Raw genomic sequence first — 22,869 nt, 5'->3', positions numbered from 1 at the left:
AGATTTCAGTAAACTAAATTCAAAGATATATATATATATATATATTTATGGGGGGGGGGAAAGTATCTATTGCAACAGGAGCAACAGGTATTTGCGGGTCACGGACAAATACCGTGCGGTTGATAGAATCGATTAAGGAAGAGATGGAAAGTTCCAGAAAAGCGCAGGTGGAAGGGTTACCGGTGGCCGTTAGACACTGTGGCGGCAGGCAGAAAAACACTGATCCCAACTTCCCTTTCTTCCGATTTGCAATGGGATACTTCTTTACTCTGACGACACAAAAAGGAGAGGAGAAGCCGCAGCTGTTCCGCCAATCTTCTTTGGTGGAAGATGTCGGTACACACTCACAAATTTCAACGCAACAAAAGTTCACACTTGCCAACTCCACCGAAACAGCTTGAATCCGACCCCATTTTCCTCCCTCCTCTACTTCCCTTGCCACCCCTCGCCACACACACGCCCACACCGACGTCCAAGAGGAGAGCAAAACAGCGAAAGAGTAAAACGAATAAAATATGTGACCTGACGTAGCGCTTGCTCACGTCAAGAGATTATCACTACTACATGGCTCTCATTTTGGCCATAAGTGCCTCCAGCGACTCCCCGCTATCCGCGGCAACAAACTCGTCTTCCCTTGGGGCATTCCCCTCCGCTTTACCGCCGGCGCCATACGCGTATTCCACACCACCTGTGTCTCCCTTTGTGTTTACGGAAAGATCATCTTTCCCGTGTTCTTCAACTACTATTCCCCACTCTTTCGCTGATGCTGCTGCCCTTGCTTTTGCCGCCTCGCGTTCCTTCGCCTCCCGCTCGGTGCGATGTTTGGCAGCGTTGTGTAGGGGATGGGCTGCGTCACCCAACCTCGCCTTCCGTTCCCCGTACTCCCGTTGCTTCTCAACGCAGGTGGCGTTGCGGCAGTCGGGATTCGCTTTAATTGTAACAGAGGGGAAATAATCTCTCATTGCGTCATATCCAATGTATTCACTAACAGTTCCAAAATTCAGCAGGTACTTTAGGGCGTTCTGTGCGAGAAACCCCGCTACGATGCCCATCGTGGTTGGAAGAGACGCAGCGCAAACGCCCTCACGCTTGGCCTCTGGCATTCCTGTCGCCACGACAAGGGGTGGACAGCACTCGTAGCAGGGTGTCACACCGGGAAGGAGTAGCTGGATGTGACCACTCACCGCATTTTCTGCAACACCGCTTTCCATCCACGGAATGTTGAACAGTAAACAAGCGTAATTGACCGTTAGGCGGGCTTGGAAGTTATCAACACAACACAGCAGTAAATCTACCGGAGTGCTGGGCTTTACACCACCGTTCTTTGTTAACGCATCAGCGAAGTCCTGCCAGTGTTCCGCTGCTGTAATACTGAAGTCGAAAGGTACAATTTCGGTGTCTGGGTTGATTCCTTCCAGTGTTTGTTTTGCCGCCGCCACCTTTGACATCCCCTGCTGCTCGGGCCTGTAAAAGAGCCGGTTCATATTGGCGAGCTCCACTTTATCGTAGTCAAACAAAAGGATTTTCGCAATACCACAACGCGTGAGCATCTCTGCCACGACACTGCCAACACCCCCAGCGCCGATTATTGCAACGGATTTTTGGCGGATGGCCTCGTAATTCTCCACAACACCCATCCGCTGAAGTGCCATGAGCCGGCTATACGGGTTGTCATCACGCACTGTAGCATCCAAAACCTGCCGCTTGCCCCTATCCTGACTCATAATGACACTCCCCTCTTCTTGTTTCACTTTTTTTTTGCCTTTACGCTGAGGTTACTGACACGTATATATGATATGTATTAATATTTATGTATATATGTATGAGTGTATTAATTCCCTTTATTTTTTCTCTTCCCTTTCGTTCATTAGACAATCAGGAAAAGGCTGGGAGGAAGGTGAAGGGCCGGTCACGCAAATAGTGTAAAAGACAGATCAGCGACACTGCTGAAACGGCATAGGAGTACAGTACAAACATAGGTGAACACGTGTGCATATACCTCTATCTGCTCGCACATTTATGCGCTTGTGACACGAAGTGAATGTTATTTTTAAATGCATTCAACCCACTAGAACGGGCATGTGGGCACTAATACCATTCGCTGCGCAACAACAAAGGAGGCAAGGGGACTCCCATAATTTACGTGTCTCCCACATTTCTCACCACCGTCAATATCACCGCCTTCGCCTCTCATTGAGTCGCTCGTCACTGCGCTTCGAGGGAAGATATATAAAGACAAGGCTATCAATCTTAGTAACTCTGTGTTTGGGGGACAACAAGCACTGAGGCGCAACTATCAAGGAAGCGCTGCAGATCCTCATCATCTTCATCCAAGTCATCTTCACACCGACCCTCGTCCAACTCCTGCACATAAGCGTTAAAATCCAAAGGGTACCGTGCGTCGAGTGGAAGCTGCCTGCTTCCCATGGGAGGCAATTTTGACTGTTCATCGTGATTGAGTTGAGAGGAGCTGCGTTTTTCCGGCGTCAGTGTGCTCCAAGTTGTCGATTCGTGCCCGCGCTGTTCGATAGGTTGGGGACCAAAATTATCGGTACACGGTACCCTCTCACTGAGTGAAAAGGGCAACGCAGAAGACCTTTCAGACGTCACGTTGTCGCGAGAGCGCTTATAGTTAGTATGTTCCGAACCAACGGAGTTGCCTATCTGAAATGTTGACCTCACCATCATCATGTTACCGTCGATCACAACTCCCGAGGGGGGAGGGTCATACAATGGAGCTGACTGCGCTGAAATCGCAGGGGACCCCACAGAATAACCTGAAGTAAGTGGAGCAGGTGTTGGGCTAGCCAATGTCTGCGGGTTGAGTCCACCGCCTGGACCCACTTGGTTTGTACCAAAATGCAAACCCGTCGGCAATGGGGCAGATGTTACCCCATTGACTGCGGTTGTTGCACTTGCTACCGGGGTTTCAGCACAGCCGAGACATGGATCTGCTTGAGGAAGCCCAACAGATCCACGCGGCGACGCTATGTTAGTCAAATCGCGACTATCTCTGTGACTTGTTGCTGTGGAGGCAACCGAGCGGCGACCACCATCTGTTGGCGCGTCGAAACTATCCGCGGATGATGGCCAAATGTCGATTGCGGGAATGTACACCGCGTATCTTATTCGGAGAGAACTGCTTATGGGTGCCATGCCTCGATTATACAAATCGGGTGCCGTAGTATCTATCACGGTATCCATTGAGACCGTTGGAGCACCTCCAGCCTTCAGGGACTGAGCTTCTTGCATTGTAAGTGTTTCCACGAAGAGGGGAACGCCCCCCATGGCAGAGCGCAGGCGGATCATCATACCAAGTTGATCGGCCAAGAGACAAATATGCTTGAGGGGTTTAAGTTCTGCGTATTTGCCGGGTAATAACGAATATCCATCATCATTACCTTCTGTTGCTCGGTGTATCCGGCGCATGAAAAGTAAATCCCCCTGTCGAACTAGCACCTTCGAGTCAACTTCGTGTCCGGCGGCCTCCGAACAATTCATCACCAGAAGCTCAAGATGTGTATCATGTGGTTGAACAACAATGAATTGCGATCCTGGTAGGTGCCGCAAGAAGTGACCCCACGTTTTCGCAGACGCACACGCGTCAAAAACATACCTTTCAGGGTTAACATACGCCCGCTCCAGTTTCTCTCGCACTAGCGGCAACATAAACACCTTTACAATTCCATCCCCACAAACGCATTCCCACTGCATCACATCCTTAGAAATACCATCACCGTCTCTAGAGCTATACTGAACACTAATCAAATGAAGGCCCTGCGGTTGCCGCAACACTGTGGCAAGTAACGCTCTACTCAAAACAGGAACATGATGTTCCATGTTGTTAACTTCCGCTGAAGAGTCCTTCCCCGCCTCTAAAACACCATCGACCGCAAACGAGTCCGCAGTAGCATCCCCTTTGTCATAACAATACTCATGGAAATGTTCCGTGCCAACACTAGCAACTAAATACAAGGTACTGTTTGGCCCCACCGTGCGAAGAACCAAGACATTATCAAGTGGTTGGAAAAACAGCACCACCCCCTGTTTTGTCGTGGCTTGAAGTAGATTAATGAAAGGACGGAGAAAATCTCCAGTTGCCGTGAACTTTAGAAGCATTTCCCCCTCCTTCCTGTATGCGAGCACGCCTTTAGCGTTCGATACTATTCCCTTTAATTACAAGGTCGGCGGACTCGCAGCAACCTAAGTTACAGCCGCCTCAGAGATGATAACCAAGAATAAAAACAGAAGAAGCACAAGTCCGGAAAAGCAAACATGTAATGTCAAATGAATAAATGAATGATTATATATACATACATATATATACGTTCCCCGGTAATTAGTAAAATAAGACAGGACAAAAAGAAGGCACAGAAAGGTGACAGTCAGAAACATAGAAAATGAAATAACACAATGAAGTGCGTTGAAGGGCATGAAAGGACAAAGATCTGAGATGCCGCACTCCCCCTCCCTTCAACACAGCGCCAAAACACTAGGGGTAAGATAAATCACAAGGAAGATAAAGTGAAAGCGAGAGATGGACGGTAATAATACTAACACTAAATTCATTAATAAATAATGACTAATAATGATGATAGTAAGTAAGTGAGAACGTATAATTATGCTGATAATAATGGTAAAACCTTTCCCTCTCCTTTCCCCAAAAAGCTAATGCAACAAATCACCCACTAAAACGTGCGGATCAACTACTGCTAAAAGTTGAAGCAGATGCATTGCGTACAAAGTAATAGTAGTGGCAACAATTGCAAAAATAGAGCAACAGCAACACATGACATGCCAAAAGAAAAATGTACACACGCGTATGTGCAAACACACTTTTTCATACATATAAAAATATATACGAACATATGAATGCACCAATGTAGTTAAGGCCGGTGGTTGCGCTAAGGCAGAAGAAAAGGTAAACCAAACAAAATGAAGAAAGAGGAACACACTACACGATCATCAAATGTGAACCAAACCAAATAAACGTTCAGTTCAACATAAACACCTTCCTACACACCAACATATAAACACCCTTGACCCACTTACATCAGGAGGTTGGGTCGAAAAAAAAAAAACAACGAAGAAGAAACCCACACACTCACATAGGGCATAAACCGACATGGTCACCGGAAATCGCGTACACTCATAATGAATCAAAAAAAAAAAAGAAAGAAAAAGAAAAAAAGGGCACCCTTCACTTCACTAACATTCCTATGAGCGGTCATATCAGAGTATAGACGGCACAAATAAGCTACTTGACTATACCAAACAGCTTTTAATACTTGGAGGCGACTTTTGCATCCTCCAGCGGTGGCCCCACACGCAGCGTTGCTGGTGATGAAAGGCGCTTAATTTCCTTCGAAGCCATTCCCGGGTTGAGAAACTTTGGGCACGTGATGCTGCAGTTGAAGATATTATGACAAAAGTTCACAAGCGGGCCATGTTCAAACATCTTTACCCGACTGTCAAAATCACGGTCGAGGGGTTCAATCAGCCACCGGTACGATTGAAGAAGCACCGCAGGGCCGAGGAAAAGTTCGCGATTCCACCAATACTGAGGGCAACTTCCCGTGCATGAGGCGCAAAGTACACATTCGTACAATCCTTCCAAACGGTTCCTATTGCTGCTGTGAACCTTTTCTTTAAGATACCAACGACTGACAGTGTAAGGAGTGGTTGCAAATCCTGGTCGTTGCGTTACCACATGAAAAGCCGTTTTTGAGTTGTCTTTCGCGGTGAAAACTGTCGGCGGTTTAGGAGCGGCGGCTCTAAGTATTCTCTTGTGCATGTAAAGGGGGCTGCAGAACTTCGCAACCTCGCCGGGAAGCGGTGCAGCAGGCATTATTTTTGTTTTTTTTTTGAATTTTTGTTTTTAATGAAAAAGAAGGTTCTACTACAACCTCTGATGGTATATATATATATATATATATATTTGTCTACACCAATGCTTACGACTGTTTGTTTGATATTTTTATCTTCCTTACTATTTGCTTTCCTACTTCTCAAGCTAAGATGACACTTTTCTGACCTTTTACCGATGAAACTTCTTTTTTTTTTCAAAAAAAAAAAGAGGGAGCAAAAAAAAAAAAACGATGTTCAGTTTATATGCGTGAGACTACAAGAAAGAAAAAAGAAGAAGGTTGCCTAGAACCACACAACCGCGCGCAGAATTTATTAATCTTTAACAACCGCAGTGAATTGGGAAACGATAACAAGAAGCGTAGGGTATGAGTGAGGAAAATAAAATAATAAAACCAAAAGGTATAAAAGAACAGTCCTCCTATTTGCGCATGCACTTTCACCGGCACCAAAAACGCCGATTCAACTGTCAATCTCCGAAACGTAATAAATGAATTTGAATAGCAGCGGAATGTGTCACAACAGCAAAACAATTCCTCACACACAATCACCGTTCTTTCAATCCCCGAAACTAATTATTTATCCCCCACAACAGCTTTAGATGGGGGAGGAAAAGAAAAGAAAATCCATACACTCAGCATACATAAACACGCGCGGCCCCAAATATATATTTCATAGACAAATGATCATTACAACTCTTTCGGTGTCATCACAGTAATCGACATTTTTTCGCTAATTTTATTGAGTGGCTGCTGAGTATGTAAAGCTGATATAAAATGAAAACGAAAACAGGAGAGGGGATGGAAAGTCAGAATAAGAATGAATGAAGAATTAAAACAAAATAAAAAGAGTAAAATAAAAACAAAATTACTATAATAGTCAAAACAGAAGGAAAGTGGCATAAAAATTAGGAATACTTCTACTGCGGTTATAAGTTATATGCCAACGCCTGTTTATTCATTCATTCATTCATTCGTTCGATTCCCTCCTCTTCTTTGCTTTCACTGTGTGTTGCTTTCTCTCTTTCCTTTACCCAGTTTCATTTTCTTTGCATAAAAACTCAATGAAACGGTACTCCACATGAAAAATAAGGAGAAAATCAAAAAAAAAAGAGGGAAAACAAAAAAAAATAATAAATGGAGGATAACCTTCTACCAAAGGAAGAAACGATAAAGTCGGAGAAGTTCTACCCTCAAAACAAAATAATAATAATAATAGTAAAAAGAGAACGAAAAAGAGAAAGAAAATAGCACACAAAAAGTAAAAAAAACAAAGTTAAAGCTGTAAACTAGACCTGATGCCGTTTATCACTCCAATGGAGAACTGGTACACGCTCAAATTGCATGGCGCCGTTGCGTTTTTTTTCAACACTTGTTTATCAAATTATATATATATATATATATATTTTTTTTTTTTCTTCTTTACCCTATCTCACGTTACCTTAACTTAACGTTCTCCCCCTTTCCCACTACTTTCACTTCTACCAGTGCATCCACCCTTCCGTCTTCTTCCGTATCGTCATCATAACCATTATTTTTTTGTTTCTGCAGATTTCGAAGGAAAGAAAGGAGGAAGAAGGAGAGGGGGGGGGGGAAATGCACAAATGAAATTTATGTGTTGTCTTCCCCACATACACACCACACACATCACATCACCCGCCCCTCCCTAATGCCTACACCTGAACATAATGATCAGATGGAAGACGGAATAAAGTAGAGAAATATAAATATATTTATAATTATTGTTAGCACCATCACTAAAAGAGAAAGGGAAACGGGAGAAAAGAAGGAAAAGTAACCCACTAAGCACGCGTACAGATTCTGTTACCTGAAAACCAGGGCCCATATACCAATACAATTTCATCTCTTCATGTTTCACTGCATTATTACATGCATAAACCATAATTTAATTATTAAAATAAATAAATATGCATGGATATTTTCTATACATATTTACAGTTGGTTACAAACGCAAACACAAATTCACCACCTAAACATTAGCGGGTTTCAGTTTTTTTTTAATTTTAAACATTTCCATTTGTTTCCCCCCTGCCCCACTGGTTACGTGCCACCCGTTCACACTTCAAACAAGTAAAAAAAAAGTAAAATAAATAAATAAACGTTTTCTCCATCTACTGGTGTATTTTTTTTTTAGTGCGTTTATTGTCTTTTTCTTTAGCTAATGCCCTTTCACTCGTTTTTCTTCTTGAATTTTGTTTCCTTCCCATCTTCAAATTTGTATCTTCTTCCCTCAATTGTATCCCACACACACGCATATACAAATATACATGCACATAACTATGTGCGTGTATAAATATACTGCTGCAGCTTCCTCCCGTATGATTGGTTTGTTAACTCACTAATTTCATCGAATTGGTGAAACATTTAAGAGATGTGCTTGGCCTGCTCCATGTGTTTTGTCATGAAAGTAAAGAAGTCAAATTCATTACCGCTGATGCCGGTGGTATACACATACTCCGATGCAAGCCACATTGCACAAATGGCCTTTTGGTACTCGAGGGGCACGCGCTCCATTAGTGTTTCGAGTGGGACCACTTCAAGTAGAGTTTTGGGGGTGTACTTGCTGAGAACGTAGCGAACGAGTTCTTTGTTCTCACACATGTCACTCGAAAGAATACTAGCACGCACTCTTACATTTTTCTCGCTTAGTGAGTCGGCAATGAGAGTCTTGGGCATCCCTTCTTGTACCTGTTGTTCACGCCAGATGGCCTCAAACTCACGGCGGGCGTTACTTTCAATGCGGTCAATAATGTCTAGCACATACTTCTTGTAGAACTCCGGCACATTGTTGGGATCCTTGACGCACATGTGCTGCGCGTGCTCCTCGTCGGAAAGCGCCAGCCCCGCATACACCTCAAGTGATGAGGAAGTGACACCACCCTTATTTGCAGATGCATCCTTAATCAAAACAATACCGCAGCGCTCGATAGCAAGACGCGCATCCTGCGATATAAAAAGGTTGGCACCCTCCACAATTATCTTGTATTTCGGGGTTTTCAGCTGAATGCTGCCCCCAGCAAGTAGAGAGTCGTTGTCAGCGGCGCTTAAGTTGAGGAATCGACCAACATTTGCAAGCGTAACGCTGCGGGGACGCCCACCGCATGGCACAAACACATCGGCGGCACTGTACTTCGTAAGATGGAACTCATCACGGAATGAGACGCCATCGCTGACGTGTGTACCATCTGGGAGCGTCACATTCTTATCCCCTGTCAGTACAAGGAAACCTTTCGATGACAATTTGGACTTATCAAAGTCCCGCAGTTGTTTTCGCGCAGTCGCGAGGCGCTTCAGCTCCTCCTTGTTGAGTCCCTCTGGATCAAAAAGTGAGGCTGAAATATCCAATACCGCCAGTGTCTTTTCCTTGCTCAGCAGAATCTCATTGGAGCCAAGGTCACCGTCCGGGCCACCTGTCTGAAACTTTGTCTGACTTGCTTCATCGAGTCCAAGTTTCTCATACACCCCACGAACCATCGTACGGACTGAACGAGTTGTCATGGCATAAGTATCGTGAGGAATACCTCCCAGTGAAGCATCCTTACCAGTTGTAAAGGATTTCCACGCACTGTACCCGCGCTTCTTGCTGAACAGAGAGCCAACGGACGGGAAAGTGCCTGCCGTGTGCTCATCAGGCCCAAGGAAAATGATCTCTGGTGTCTTCAGTCGATCGACGATACCTTCCTCTCCTGGAATGACAACATCCAATAGTGCATCAGCATACTGCAAGAAAATCCTCTCACAAAGAGGCTGGTTGAATGTATTCAGGTAGCGAGATGAGACAAGAATGGTTCCCTTGCTGCCACCCTCCGGTATGTCCTTATTCTTCAGCAACTGGGTGAGGGCAAGGTTGTAGTTCTCCTGGAAAACAGAGCGCTTGTTTCGGCGGTACATGGTGTCCTTCGAAATAATCATGCGCACACCGCCGCGGGCGATGTCGGTAAAGCGCACATGGAATCCACGCCACTGCGCGCCAGCGAGAAGAAAAACACCATGTGGTACTCGTGGGTACCCCAATGAACGAAGAAAAGAAGGGTCGAGGCGGAAACAGAGCGCCACCTTATGCTGTTTAAAGAAATTGTGCTTTAAAACCACCTCGTTGAACTGCAGAAATGCATTGAAGATGCCCAAGTCGTGCTCGGAGCGCTGATCCTCCCTGAAGCGGGTGGTGATTTTTTCCCGGATTGCACAGCGTCGCTCGTGTGTGGTGCCAACTTGAAAATCCTCATATATCTCCTTCATGAACTCGGGGTAAGTGGAGATGAGTGTGAGGATATACCGCTCCGACATCATCTCGAGACTGAGTGTTGTGCGAAGATTGTTGAGACGACTCAATCCGTTGGGTTCCTTCGACACCAAACTGCGTAGATGACGATAATCTTCGGATGTCGGCTGCGGGGTAAAGTAGAAGGCGAAAATGACTGCAGCATCCGTGTACACTGTTTGCTCCGTGTTGAACACCATATCCTCGTGAAGGCGCGTAATCAAACTGCGCGGGCGGGTGGGAAGGAAGGGCACTAGAGAGGCGCGATCGCTAAGCTGCTGACTTGTAGCACCTCGAACAAAATACGTGTAAACATGAGTGTCATTGGAAAAAGTCTCCGAGAAACAGCGTGTGACGACAGCGCCGGGGATCTCCTGTATGACTGTCTGCAACGTCGCGATGTAGTAGGAGCGGTCTGCGGCCATGATCATGGAAAAACAAACTTCGCCATCCACTTCGCGCACAGTGTGAACTGGAACAACTGATTCGTGGAAGCGGTTGATGAGGTCCTGATATCGCTCCTGCATCTCTGGTGAACGCTCCTCCAAAAAAGCGGAACTCGCAAGTTGTCCGATGTCCGTTTCACCCTTTTCCGGATTGGGGTTCACAAAAGGACGTATTTTGGCGGTGAAGACGGCAATGTCACTGTCACCGGCAGTGTAACAACGCACAGAGACAGATTGTTTGGTTTCCCTTTCGCGGCTGACAAACTTGGTCAACTGCCGCACGGCTCGCAGCTGACTTGCCTGGTCCTTTCGGCAAATGTAGAAGGCCGAATCGTCACTTTCGTGAAAATGCTCAAACGGCTCACCCAGTGCACTCCTTGCCTTTGCACAAAGAAACCCGTGAGCATGCGCCGATACTTCCGCGTCCGTGTAATGACGGACATATGGGCTGTCGGAGAGTCGAGACATCAACTGGTGCACAGAAGCTTCGACTGAGGCATCACTGAAGATGCCGCGCTCCTTTGTCAGTTTTACAATTTCCGCTTCACATCTTTCACCCTGAAAGAATCGACGGGATCCAACGACGGTGAGGGAAGTGAAGACATGGCCCGCGCAGTAAGAAGCACGGCGCATCATTGATTTTTTTTTTTAATGTTCAATCACGGTTGATCAATGCTTCGATATTGAATCTGCGTGGTATCACTAACTAATAAATAAATAGATGAATAAATAATACGCTTCTTCGGTTTTTTGTCCTTTCTTCTTCTTCACACCTTTGCTTCCTTTGACAGTACTAAACGAATGGTTCAATAGGAAACAAAGTTGTAAACTATTCTTTCAAAGCGCCTTGAGGTTTAAAAGCCGATTACAGCCAACTTAACAAATGGGACACCAGAAAAAAGGTAAAAGGGTGCAAAATAGTGACAGCAGATACTAAACCAGGATCCAACGACGGACGATACGGGGAGGCCTAAATCCACGCACAATTCTGCAACAGATTGGAATAAGAAATAAGACACAAGCGCCTCTCTTCCCTCATGTAACTCTCCAAAGCGCGCCAATGCGGATTAACAGTACAGGGTAAACAAAATTGAAAAGGAACAAAAATGTAGGACAAGTGTGGACGAATTACACGTATTCATGTTATCCATAGAACCAAAGCTTGGAACGAAAAGGTGGCAGGGGCCTACAAATAAAATGTCGCTGAACCAAATCGCAGCAGATCTTAACAAAGAGGGGGAACTGTTGCCGACTGTGTGTGTGGGGGGGGGGGAGGGAAGAAAGAGTAAAAATGATGCGCTCACAATTCCCGTGTCAGGAGGAGATTCATCGCCGCTTCTAGCCGCTCACGAGCAGGCGACTCATGCAGAGTGCGTAGCGCCGCAATGCCCCGTCGGCAGTGCTGATCTGCGTGCTGTAACGCCTCCATAACACAACCGTGACGCTCGATAGCCTCCACACAAATCTCCGCGTCGCCGGGCTCCTTAAAGCGGCGGCGCACTGCGGCATCCACTTTACTGTCCTGCCTCGCGGCGAGAAGAGTGGGTAAGGTGGCGATTCCTGCCTTCATATCCACCATTGTCCGTTTTCCAAGGTTTTTTTCATCTCCTGTGATGTCGAGGCAGTCGTCCACGATTTGAAATGCAATGCCTAACCGCCTGCCATACTCCCCAGCAGCGACTTCATGGGCAGAGTTCGAGGGATCCGCAAGCACCGCCGTGGCTGCTAGGGAATTAGCAATAAGCGAACCCGTCTTACAGTACGTCTTCTCTTCGTACCTTTCAAGATCAAAGCAGCCCTCCATTTGCATCATCTCCCCACGCGTTAAGTCCTCTAAAGCTGTGGTCATCAACACCACTATGCGAGGGACACATAGGGAAGCAATCCACAGTGAGGCCCGCGCTAGCAGGAAGTCACCCGCGAGCACGGCACGCTTGACATCGTGCACGCAATGCAGTGCAGGCTTCCCGCGGCGCATCTCACTATCGTCAATCACATCATCGTGTACCAACGCAGCGGTGTGTATGAGTTCTGTAACCTCCCCAAGCCGCAAAAAGGGGCGGATCGTGCCGGAAGGAATATCGTCTAGTGATCCAATATCACTGGCCTGAAACTGCTGACTCATGTGCGGCGGCACGAGTGCATGGGCCATCATTGCTACTAATGTGGGCCGCAGCAGCTTTCCCCCAGACGACAGCACGTACTTACCGGCGTAATCCAGCACTTCATTTTCCTTGTTAGCGACAAGGTTGGAAATGTGATTCTGCATGGCCTTAACCTCCCGTGTCACCATAGAGAAGGGCCGACCTTCCCCTGTCAATACGGCATTGGCATTGGCGGCCGTGACCGCAGTGCGTAATATAATATTAGCACGGTGCATTACAACACGCCGAAAGAAAAAACACGAAGATTTAAGCGTCCTCCGTCGTCGTCTTCGGTGTATTAAACAGTTAGCCGAGGCTAGGTCCGGTTAAATATGTCCGGTGGCCCGTGATGTCAAGAGTAGTGACAATACCAAAATCCAATGGAGGACAGTGATAAAAAGAAAAATATTGTAATGCAGAGAGTGTGCGAGCCCGTGAGAGTGATCTGAGTCCACACACTTTCTTGTATCCGTCTATTACACTTTAGCCTTTAATTACCTGCCGTACGATACGCGTCTTTTATTTCCTCAAGTATGTGTCTCCTATTGGTAAACAAACTCTTCACACACTAGCCCTACAACTCTTCTCCCTTTTCTTATGATGGAGAAAAAAAAACAGTTGAACAGAAAGAGGAAATGGGAATACCCAACGGAAAGGGAATTCTAAAAAAAAAAAACGCTCAACCAAACCCAACCTAAAGCAGGGCCAGATGTCTGTACCCTCATAGAGAACTCCAACACTGCCAAAGGGAAGTAACAAATAAGGAACGACCACACAAGTATACACACTGGAAGAAGTAACAATTGTGCCGCTACAGACGGCGCTTCTTTTTCTTCTTCATGAGTTTGTCCATTCCTAACCCATCATCTTCATCATCGCCGCTTGACAGGTCATCGTCACCGACAAGCCGCAGCCCATCCTTTGGCTCACTCCCTCCCTCTTCCAACTTAGCCAGTGCTTCCATCTCGCGACGGATACCCTCGTTACTTATGACCGCTGAGCCAAAAACACCTTTACGGATGCCGCAGGTTCCAGGGGGGCGAGTGTCCTCCTCCAATTCGTCAGCGTGTAGCGTTGGCGGGCGCTCACCATATTCACTTTGGCCTGCTCCAGCGGCTTTGTTCCCTGTCGATACGCCGCCACCACTAGGAGGGCAAATATAGTCGGAACCAGCGCCAATACGGGTAGTTGTTGGGTTATCAATATTCTTCATCAGTTCCTCATCGGCTTCAAGCGCCTCCACTGACATGCCTAAGCGCGTGGCAGCCTTGGCCAAACGACGTTGCCGCAATTCTTGCTGCTTCTCTCGCTCCCGCAACTCCCTCTCCAGCCGAATACGCTCAAGCCGTTCTTCTCGAGTTTCTTTCTTTCTGTCACCTGATGAATGCAATGCATCTGATGCCGTTTTCTCCAGTATTTCTTTCGCCCGCTGGGTGGCTTCGGCCTCCCGCTCCGCCTGCCGCCGTTCCTCTTCTTCCATTCGCGCCTTCTCACGGGCAAGTTGTTCGGCTTCCACCTCTTTTCTTGCCTGCTGCATCGCAACGGCCAGCTGCATCACATTATCGCTAATACTCTCACCACCCACCGGTCGAGCCTCGGCGTGCTGAGCAATGCGCTGCTCCAGGGATATGATCAACTTGCGTTTATTCTTCCAGTTGCTAATGCTGAACGGCACGACGGTGGTACTGGCAGAAGATGTATTTCCATTACGATCGCCGGAGAAATCTGCTGGCTCTTTTGGGACTTTGGTAGGAGATCGCACAATGGGTGCCGGGTCGTGCATCCCAACGGCTGCAACGTCAGCGGAGAGGGTCAACTCAAGTGCTGGCTTTTTTCGCTGGCCACGCTTTAGGTTTCGGCCACTGAAGTCCCTTTCTTCCTCTTCTTTCCGGCGCTCCTGCAACACCAGTTCTAACGCCTCACGTGTCCTCTCCGTTGTTTGTGCAAGCTTGTCCGAATTACCCGAAACATTACCCTCTGTGGCTTCGTGACTCGAAAGTGCTGCCGTCGCCGGTACAAGTGCTAGCGATTTATCTGTAGAAGAAGGTGGAGAGCGGTCTGTATGTTTCCGTAGGGCAAGAACCGCTTCGCGAACAAATGGCGGTGGTGGCGTTTTGCCCATTCCTAGTGGGTACTGTGCAAAATAACACTCAGCAAAAGCCCCACCATCTTCACTAATGCCATACATCCACCCAGAGGCACCGTCGAGAAGTAAACGCCAAAAGAAAAATAAATCCAGTGCGTGAAGACCTGATCGGGCGCAACACTTCACGTCTGGGCTTCCTACTCCAGTTATCTCCTTACTTCTACAAAAATTATCACCATCCGGCGTGTGCGTACAAATGTATACAATCACGTATACCAAAAAAAAATAATAATAATGATAATAATAATACAAAAACGACAATGTAAATGCAAGAAGCGATGAAGTAGAAAGAGATTACCTACTATACATGCACACACGCATATATGCAGCGAGGCCACAAGAAAAGTGCGACGAGCATATACCCTCCCTGGTGTTCGTGTGACTGGAATAGTTTCCGTCACCATTCTCGGTGTGTCAGTTAACTCCCTGTCTTCCCTCAAAGGAAAAAAAAAAATGCAGTCACCACACGTTAAAAGTTTGTACTTCTCCATCCGTTTCCCCTTTCCCTTCCCGAGACCTCGTCATTTGTTCCCGACTGGCTATCCAAATCAAACTTACCACGCTTCCCCACATAAATATTACGCACGCTTTCGCTTTCCGCCTCCCTAATGGCGTGTCTACACATGTGGGAAATCGAACATATTGTGGTAAATTAGAAAAAAAAAAGAGATAAAACGAAAAGTATAGATATGTATATATAAGTAATGCAAAGTATCCTCATACATAGTGGAACTTAGATATAAAGCCGCCGAAATCGTTTACCCTACAACAACAGAACCACTGAAAGCGTTTCCAGCACACCTGATACATCTCACAATAGAATAACGTGAGTATCATATCAGTGGCAGTGATGGGCAATCAAAAAGGAAACAAGTAAAGATCGCTAAAAAACTCAGAGGGGGAAGGGAAAAGTAAATCCAGTGCCGTCAAACCTATTTCCCAAACACCGCTACTTGTTCACTCCCCGGCTGCTTTAACGCGTCACGAACAGTAAAGCCGGTAAGGCACACAGGAGAGACGACAAAACCTTGTATACACCAGAAGAACGACCCAACAAAACAATTAATAATAAATCACAGGTAGAAGTCAAAACAAAAATTAAAACGAGACACATTTTAGTTCATGCTGCTGAAGTAATCTTGGGATCCGTTGGGATCAGCCTTCATTGTCTTGCTTCCAGGTTTCCAGTTAGCGGGGCACACCTCACCGTGTTTTTCCACAAACTGGAAGGCCTTCACAAGTCGAAGTGTTTCGTCAACATTACGACCAACTGGAAGATCGTTGATGGTAATTTGACGAAGGTTCTGTTGGGGGTCAATGATGAAAAGACCGCGGTATGCAACACCGTCTTCCTCCTTAAGTACACCATAAGCCTTCATGATTGATTTCGTTTTATCAGCGAGGATGGGAATGTTCATCGTCCCCAATCCACCCTTCTTGCGTTCAACATTTGTCCATGCAAGATGTGAGAATTCGCTGTCCATTGAGCATGCAATAACCTCACAATCGACGTCGTTGAACTCCTTCACGCGGTCAGAGAATTGGCAGATTTCAGTGGGGCACACAAACGTGAAGTCGAGAGGATAAAAGAATAGTACCACCCACTTTCCCCTGTAAGAGGCGAGATCAACTTTCTTGAAAGTGCCATTAGGCATCAGCGCCACCTCATTGAAGTGAGGCGCAGGGTGGTTGAGTTTCGCATCACCGCAGGACATGTTTAATTGTATCTTTATTTCTTTTTTCTTTTTCTCCCTTCTTACCTTGATATGGGTATATGCCGAATACTTGAAGTTAGCTGGTGAAAAACTGACTTGCTAGCTATGAGTTGCTTTTTCTGTACCAAAACACAAGAGGAGGAAAGTAGCAGAAGTTCAAGGAGAAATACAGGACACAGAATGTAACTGTGGACATGGCGCTAACAAAATTGTGTGCTTGGCCACATACCTCTCGGTCATAAGAGAAACGGTGCAGAGGGGAGGAAGTCCAGATGCGAATCAGAGTAAAATTAAACAAGAGCGGTTATTGCCAGTTTTTATTCACTTACGCCATTGCGAGATCCTGAGTGGGGGTTTGGCCCTCACAAAGGAGTGAAGCGACTTACGTTGCGTACAAAATGTTGTCCCCTTCCTAAGTAAACCACTAACCAAATTGCATGCACATAAACTTGATGAACACGGTAACACTAGCACAAACATATATATATATATATATATATATATGTTGTGCACCTGAGGTGTTAAACAAACCTCCCTTCGCTTCGCAGCAACACGTAGTCAACACCCCGCGTCTTCGGTAAATGTGACGGTATCCCTTTCTCTAGTTCCATGACACGCAGATGTGGCATTTCCCGACTCAGTGCATATCCAATCGACGCAGCCAACGGTGGAGGAGGCGCGACCGGTGGTGGAGCAATATGGTAAGAGGGATCCTCGTAGCAGTCAGTCGATCGCATCACCCACTCAACAAAACAAATAACACTGCCAAGGAATAGAACATGAAACTTAAGACTCGCAAAACGGGCCCCGCGAGCACCTTTTATGCGACGATGGGCCTTGCTTTTCCACCATTTATCCAAGTGGACTAACATAGGTGAGTAACAAGTATGTTTTGCACTTATCTATTGGGGGTATTTAAACCCTATTCCGTTACTTCAGCTGCACCAATTACAGGTTTGTGCTTTTGCATGTAGGGAAGGGGAAGGTAAAAGTAAGGATCCAGGGGTAAATAGTGGGTGGAGAGGAAAGGAACGAAAAAAAAAATCGGCAAGGCATGGTGTAAAATGAGATGACCCAGTATTGGGAGGAACCCATCGCTAAACCCCTTCTCAGACTTCATAGTGAAGTGCGAAATCACAAGCACAAGCATCTTGTTGAGTTAGCTACTGGCAAACACGCAAAGAAGGAAAAAAAAAAGAAGAAAATGAGAATTGCCGAAGGACATATATCAACGCCTTCTCGCTAAAAACTGAGCAGACTCCCGCCTATTCTCTTTTTCCCTACTTTTCACTCCTAATACCCTATAAGTTTATCCTTCCTTTCGTGTTTCACATTGCCTTTCCCACGCTGCGGCACTCGAACGAAGTCAAACAATAAGACACTGCAGTGCCATAAAAAAAAAAGATAGTGACAAAAATCGTAACCTTAATATTCAATACGAATATATATATATATATAGTAATTCTCTCCCTGTCTTGCATTAAACCACGAAAAGGGAAAGCATCACCCCATCGTTACAGGAGGTAATCCTCCTCTTCATGGCTATAGAAAATTTTATGTGCTTCCGTAATTGCTCCCACAGGAACTCCCAAAACAGCGTGACTCGCTTCGTGAAAGGAACAAAATACACTGCAAACTTAGAAACAAGTCCATTTTAGTTCATGCTGCTGAAGTAATCTTGGGATCCGTTGGGATCAGCCTTCATTGTCTTGCTTCCAGGTTTCCAGTTAGCGGGGCACACCTCACCGTGTTTTTCCACAAACTGGAAGGCCTTCACAAGTCGAAGTGTTTCGTCAACATTACGACCAACTGGAAGATCGTTGATGGTAATTTGACGAAGGTTCTGTTGGGGATCAATGATGAAAAGACCGCGGTATGCAACACCGTCTTCCTCCTTAAGTACACCATAAGCCTTCATGATTGATTTCGTTTTATCAGCGAGGATGGGAATGTTCATCGTCCCCAATCCACCCTTCTTGCGTTCAACATTTGTCCATGCAAGATGTGAGAATTCGCTGTCCATTGAGCATGCAATAACCTCACAATCGACGTCGTTGAACTCCTTCACGCGGTCAGAGAATTGGCAGATTTCAGTGGGGCACACAAACGTGAAGTCGAGAGGATAAAAGAATAGTACCACCCACTTTCCCCTGTAAGAGGCGAGATCAACTTTCTTGAAAGTGCCATTAGGCATCAGTGCCACCTCATTGAAGTGAGGCGCAGGGTGGTTGAGTTTCGCATCACCGCAGGACATGTTTAATTGTATCTTTATTTCTTTTTTCTTTTTCTCCCTTCTTACCTTGATATGGGTATATGCCGAATACTTGAAGTTAGCTGGTGAAAAACTGACTTGCTAGCTATGAGTTGCTTTTTCTGTACCAAAACACAAGAGGAGGAAAGTAGCAGAAGTTCAAGGAGAAATACGGGATACAGAATGCGAGTGTACACATAATGTAACAGCGGATACTTGGCCACATACAGGTAGTGTAATGAAAAGGATGAAATATGGAACCAGACGAGTAATAACAAGGAGACTTTGTTTTCAGGGAAGATGAGACCGAAAAGAGATATGCGGAAGCCATCCCTTCTCGTTTACTTCGTTTGCGCATTACCATTATCGTTATCATTGTTATTATCATTTTCGCTTCCGAACATCCACGCCACTACCATCTCCTGTACTTCTTTGCATCTTCCTTTAATGTTTATTTGTTTTTTCTTTGTGTTTTCTCTTTCCCCCCTTCCCCCCTCCCTTGAACCCCCGACAAACAACCACACACGCACTAAAAAAAAAAAGGATGTCACACAATATAATTATAGTATTTAACCCAAATACGCACTTCCCCTTCCGTTTCCTCACTTCATTCCTTTTTTTTTTCCTGTCTTTTCCATGGCTTTTCTTTTGCTATCTTCCTCCTCTTTTACTCCTTTTTAGATGGGATTTACGATAACTCGGTCCGACCAACGCATTCAAAACACTTCCATTGTGGTTGTATCTGATTGTAGGAGGTTCCAACGTTACGCCCTGTGGGGGAATGGCAGACGCGAAAGTCCAAGGGAAGGAGAAGGGGCGGTGAGAACATTCAGCTCAAAAACTAAGAGACGTAAAGTGAATTAAAAACAGACAGGAACTATATGGCGACTGTTAATTGCTTATTTGGGTACCAACCTTTTATTCGGAACAAAGACGCCTTGCTTATTTCCCCTGCTTTACCACTCGCTTTGAGGGATTGCGAGGGGGAAATACCTCTTTGTCTGTTAGTTTGTTTTTTATTTTCCTTTTTTACTGCTGCTGGCACTCCGGCTGATTAGTTTTACCACCACTGGGTGCGGGTTTCTTAGATGATTTACCACCGATGTCGCTTCCGTCATCACTGTCATCATCTTCGTCCCCGTCTTCGTCATCTGATTCAACGCTAAATTTCTTTATGAGTGCCAGTGCCGTTTCCTCAACGGACTTACCTGTATAGTAGAAGGCGGCCTTTGGCACGAGTTCCTCCATCAACACCTGCCCCAATTCAATGTGCAACTCTGCCGTCTCTTCTTCATCATCATCATCGTCATCGTCATCGTCGTCAGTTTTCTTTCCCTTTTCCTTTTCATCCCTTTTTTCATCCTCTTTTCCGTCCCCGTCCTCGTCCTCGTCCTCGCCGCCCAGAGGGTTGGTGAAAAAATTGAAAAACGACGGGCATTTCTCCTCGCGCGTCACCACACGAATCTCCCTCTTGGTCTTGTGTCGTTGTTTCTTTTTCTTAAGGATAACGGTAAGGTTCTTCTCACGCGACTTCCAGTCAACAGGAGTGGCGCTCATGGAATCAATCTCTACTTCACCACTGTCTTCATCAAAGGCCATCCGGTATGTTTTGCTAAGGACCTCGTTGGTAAAGTACTCATTCGGTGAGAAGTGGAAGTTAATACGAACTCCTTTATGTGGATCCCCATCAATGTGCTCTAACTGAATGTCTTGCAGGTGACTTAGCGCTGGGCGATCTCGCTCCGTAATGGTTGAGTCCAACACCTCTGCGTTGCACATGGCTGTGAGCCAAAAGTCAGGAATGCCACCATCAGGTGCGGCAGCAGCCTTCTCGAGGCGGCCGGGATCTTCCTGAGGAGACACCACACGAACGGACTTCTTTCCGGCTTTATTTTCATCCCGCTTTGCATCACCCGTGTCGGGTTCTTCATCGCTGGAGGAAATTGCACGAACACCAGAAGACGTCGTCTCAGCCGCCAACGATGCCTGGGCAGCAGCTATTTCCTCATCAGTGATGTCGCGCGTTCCACACACGATGGCAGCGCGAATATCGTGGAAATGCTGGGCGTCACGCAGATGCTCCACCTCAAGCCGGCTGAGTTCTTCACGGAACTTCGCCCGTACACTTTTGTATTCATTAAGTAAACCTTTCAGAGCATACACATTACGGCGTTCGTGCACCTTCATATCATTCATCACTTTTAAGAGATCGAATTCTTCTTCGTCTTCGTCATCGTCGTTGTGGAAGTTCACAGGATCAACGTGCTTCGGTGAGAAGTTCTCACGGGGCATAGTTTTGTTGTGTCTGTATCTCAAACGGATTCAAACTTTATTTTTCGCTTTCGTTCCTTCTTCCTCCTTCGCCACTTAACGATACGCGGCGTATCACAACTAGCTTGGTAAAAAATAAAAATAAAAAATGACACAACAAAATGGAGTATATGGAGAAGATAATGAAGGGGCGCCTCCACCTCTCTAACATTGTTGAAAAATTATTAACGCGGTAAAAAAAAACATCGGGAAAAATTATATAGTTTCATATTAACGCCGCAACCACCGGATAACCACAAAAACGTGTAACGAGAAAAACAAACAAAGAAAAGCGTCGCGGTTTCACGGCCACCAAGGACAAACGGTTAGCCACCGTAGGTTGACTCGCGTAGGAGAGCAGTACCGATGACGAGAAGCACCTAAGAAACGCTAATGGATAAGCAAAGATAACAAAAAAAAAAAAGAGTAAAAAAAAATACTCCACGTCAAAAATCGAAGGTTTTTTTAAAAAAGCACGCCTTCCACAAAACAGTCTCTTCTCCATTGTCATCTCCCTCCTTTCTCTCCACACCTTCATGTTTCCTCCCTCTTCACGCGTTTAGTGCCACCACTCGCTTCTGGCTCACTGTTCTTGCCTACCTTTCTCTTACCAGCCGTGGGCTCTCCACAGTCTTGAAACGCTGCCTGGATAAGAGGCAATACATCTACGGCCAGGTGCATGATTTTGTTGACTTTGGTCACTTCCAAGTGAGCTTTGGATGAAAAATTGGCGTAGATAGCCTCCATACCAAGGTCACACTCTTTGCCTTTACTAATGTGCGTTCCCTGTTCCCAGGAAAGTGTTTGCGCAGTTCTTGCCAACAGAAGCGCTGTCGTTACTCGATCTGCAACTGTTAAACCTGCCAGCGCCTCTACGCGACCAAGCGCCGTCAACAGCCGCTTGCAATGCGGTAGGTATAATGAGACTTGCAGACCAAGTTTCAGAATGTACTTCACAAGAAGGTTATCAGCAAAGGTGTCGCGCAACCGCCGCTCGCTATCTTCTAGGTGTAACTCGCGCACAATATCCGCGCGACGCAGTTCCACATCGCCAAGTGATGAATCAAGACACCGCACTTCGGCCAACGGTAGCGGCTGCTGAGCCTCTTCAGCAGCGATCATAAGACAAGCGGCAGCAACATCCGGTTGTCGTTCCACCCGCTGCCCACGTGCCCGCCGCCCCCCAACAAAGGCTCGCGCGAGCTCAATACCGCGATCGAGTACTGGCTCTGGTAATACTGCCTTTTTGTGAAGGCCTCGCATACAATTCAGCATGGTTGGATGTAACACAACCTTCGAAGAGGTCGACGACATGTGAGGGTCCGCTGCTGAAAGAGAACCCGCAGCGGAAGTAGCGGCTGTGGGATTTGCATTTCGCTCACGATGGTGATCAACGTCCTCATACGTGGCATTCTCATTGTACCGTGTAAAAACGTTCTCTTCGAGTCCCATTGCCACAACTAGTGCACACGCCGTGCAAGCTACTTCGCCCATGACATCATCTGTCTGCAAACTATCCACTGCACTGCAATGAGGACAGTTCCGCCCAACAAAATCTGTGGTAGTCGACATGACTTAACCAGCTTCCTTCACCGCCTGTGCGGTGCGGTGCGGTGCGGTGCGGTCAGCGTCGTGCGCGCGTGCCTCTGAGCAGCAACGTATTACAAGAAGAGGTATATATTGACTAATTCCTTGCTACAAAACCAAAATT

At 46.3% G+C, this 22,869-nt stretch overlaps 12 protein-coding genes across 12 annotated transcripts; 1 reads left to right on the top strand and 11 right to left on the bottom strand.

The window, feature by feature from the left end:
* Positions 1–47: 47 nt before the first annotated feature.
* Positions 48–401, top strand: TbgDal_IX3140 (conserved hypothetical protein, unlikely; the record flags this gene model as incomplete). The annotated part of the gene is made up of 1 exon (XM_011778207.1): positions 48–401. The coding sequence occupies one exon, from the start codon at positions 48–50 to the stop codon at positions 399–401; it is 354 nt and encodes a 117-aa protein (XP_011776509.1).
* A 159-nt stretch (positions 402–560) lies between these two features.
* Positions 561–1,724, bottom strand: TbgDal_IX3130 (NAD/FAD dependent dehydrogenase, putative; the record flags this gene model as incomplete). The annotated part of the gene is made up of 1 exon (XM_011778206.1): positions 561–1,724. One exon carries the CDS (start codon positions 1,722–1,724, stop codon positions 561–563), a length of 1,164 nt encoding a protein of 387 aa, XP_011776508.1.
* A 526-nt stretch (positions 1,725–2,250) lies between these two features.
* Positions 2,251–4,119, bottom strand: TbgDal_IX3120 (hypothetical protein, conserved; the record flags this gene model as incomplete). Its single annotated transcript, XM_011778205.1, has 1 exon — positions 2,251–4,119. The coding sequence occupies one exon, from the start codon at positions 4,117–4,119 to the stop codon at positions 2,251–2,253; it is 1,869 nt and encodes a 622-aa protein (XP_011776507.1).
* Positions 4,120–5,281: 1,162 nt separating this feature from the next.
* Positions 5,282–5,848, bottom strand: TbgDal_IX3110 (succinate dehydrogenase, putative; the record flags this gene model as incomplete). The annotated part of the gene is made up of 1 exon (XM_011778204.1): positions 5,282–5,848. The coding sequence occupies one exon, from the start codon at positions 5,846–5,848 to the stop codon at positions 5,282–5,284; it is 567 nt and encodes a 188-aa protein (XP_011776506.1).
* Positions 5,849–8,249: 2,401 nt separating this feature from the next.
* TbgDal_IX3100 (glutamate dehydrogenase, putative) lies at positions 8,250–11,228 on the bottom strand (the record flags this gene model as incomplete). Its single annotated transcript, XM_011778203.1, has 1 exon — positions 8,250–11,228. The coding sequence occupies one exon, from the start codon at positions 11,226–11,228 to the stop codon at positions 8,250–8,252; it is 2,979 nt and encodes a 992-aa protein (XP_011776505.1).
* A 664-nt stretch (positions 11,229–11,892) lies between these two features.
* On the bottom strand, positions 11,893–12,972 carry TbgDal_IX3090 (farnesyl pyrophosphate synthetase, putative; the record flags this gene model as incomplete). Its single annotated transcript, XM_011778202.1, has 1 exon — positions 11,893–12,972. The coding sequence occupies one exon, from the start codon at positions 12,970–12,972 to the stop codon at positions 11,893–11,895; it is 1,080 nt and encodes a 359-aa protein (XP_011776504.1).
* A 575-nt stretch (positions 12,973–13,547) lies between these two features.
* Positions 13,548–14,924, bottom strand: TbgDal_IX3080 (hypothetical protein, conserved; the record flags this gene model as incomplete). Its single annotated transcript, XM_011778201.1, has 1 exon — positions 13,548–14,924. The coding sequence occupies one exon, from the start codon at positions 14,922–14,924 to the stop codon at positions 13,548–13,550; it is 1,377 nt and encodes a 458-aa protein (XP_011776503.1).
* A 1,073-nt stretch (positions 14,925–15,997) lies between these two features.
* TbgDal_IX3070 (tryparedoxin peroxidase, putative) lies at positions 15,998–16,597 on the bottom strand (the record flags this gene model as incomplete). The annotated part of the gene is made up of 1 exon (XM_011778200.1): positions 15,998–16,597. The coding sequence occupies one exon, from the start codon at positions 16,595–16,597 to the stop codon at positions 15,998–16,000; it is 600 nt and encodes a 199-aa protein (XP_011776502.1).
* Positions 16,598–17,118: 521 nt separating this feature from the next.
* On the bottom strand, positions 17,119–17,469 carry TbgDal_IX3060 (hypothetical protein, conserved; the record flags this gene model as incomplete). The annotated part of the gene is made up of 1 exon (XM_011778199.1): positions 17,119–17,469. The coding sequence occupies one exon, from the start codon at positions 17,467–17,469 to the stop codon at positions 17,119–17,121; it is 351 nt and encodes a 116-aa protein (XP_011776501.1).
* Positions 17,470–18,251: 782 nt separating this feature from the next.
* On the bottom strand, positions 18,252–18,851 carry TbgDal_IX3050 (tryparedoxin peroxidase, putative; the record flags this gene model as incomplete). Its single annotated transcript, XM_011778198.1, has 1 exon — positions 18,252–18,851. The coding sequence occupies one exon, from the start codon at positions 18,849–18,851 to the stop codon at positions 18,252–18,254; it is 600 nt and encodes a 199-aa protein (XP_011776500.1).
* A 1,026-nt stretch (positions 18,852–19,877) lies between these two features.
* TbgDal_IX3040 (nucleosome assembly protein-like protein,putative) lies at positions 19,878–21,140 on the bottom strand (the record flags this gene model as incomplete). Its single annotated transcript, XM_011778197.1, has 1 exon — positions 19,878–21,140. One exon carries the CDS (start codon positions 21,138–21,140, stop codon positions 19,878–19,880), a length of 1,263 nt encoding a protein of 420 aa, XP_011776499.1.
* A 552-nt stretch (positions 21,141–21,692) lies between these two features.
* TbgDal_IX3030 (hypothetical protein, conserved) lies at positions 21,693–22,730 on the bottom strand (the record flags this gene model as incomplete). Its single annotated transcript, XM_011778196.1, has 1 exon — positions 21,693–22,730. One exon carries the CDS (start codon positions 22,728–22,730, stop codon positions 21,693–21,695), a length of 1,038 nt encoding a protein of 345 aa, XP_011776498.1.
* Between the last annotated feature and the right edge of the window lie 139 nt (positions 22,731–22,869).

The sequence above is a fragment of the Trypanosoma brucei genome, chromosome 9, assembly GCF_000210295.1.
Source record: "Trypanosoma brucei gambiense DAL972 chromosome 9, complete sequence".
NCBI classification, from domain to species: Eukaryota; Euglenozoa; class Kinetoplastea; order Trypanosomatida; family Trypanosomatidae; genus Trypanosoma; species Trypanosoma brucei.
This window is presented reverse-complemented; position numbering and strand designations above follow the sequence as displayed.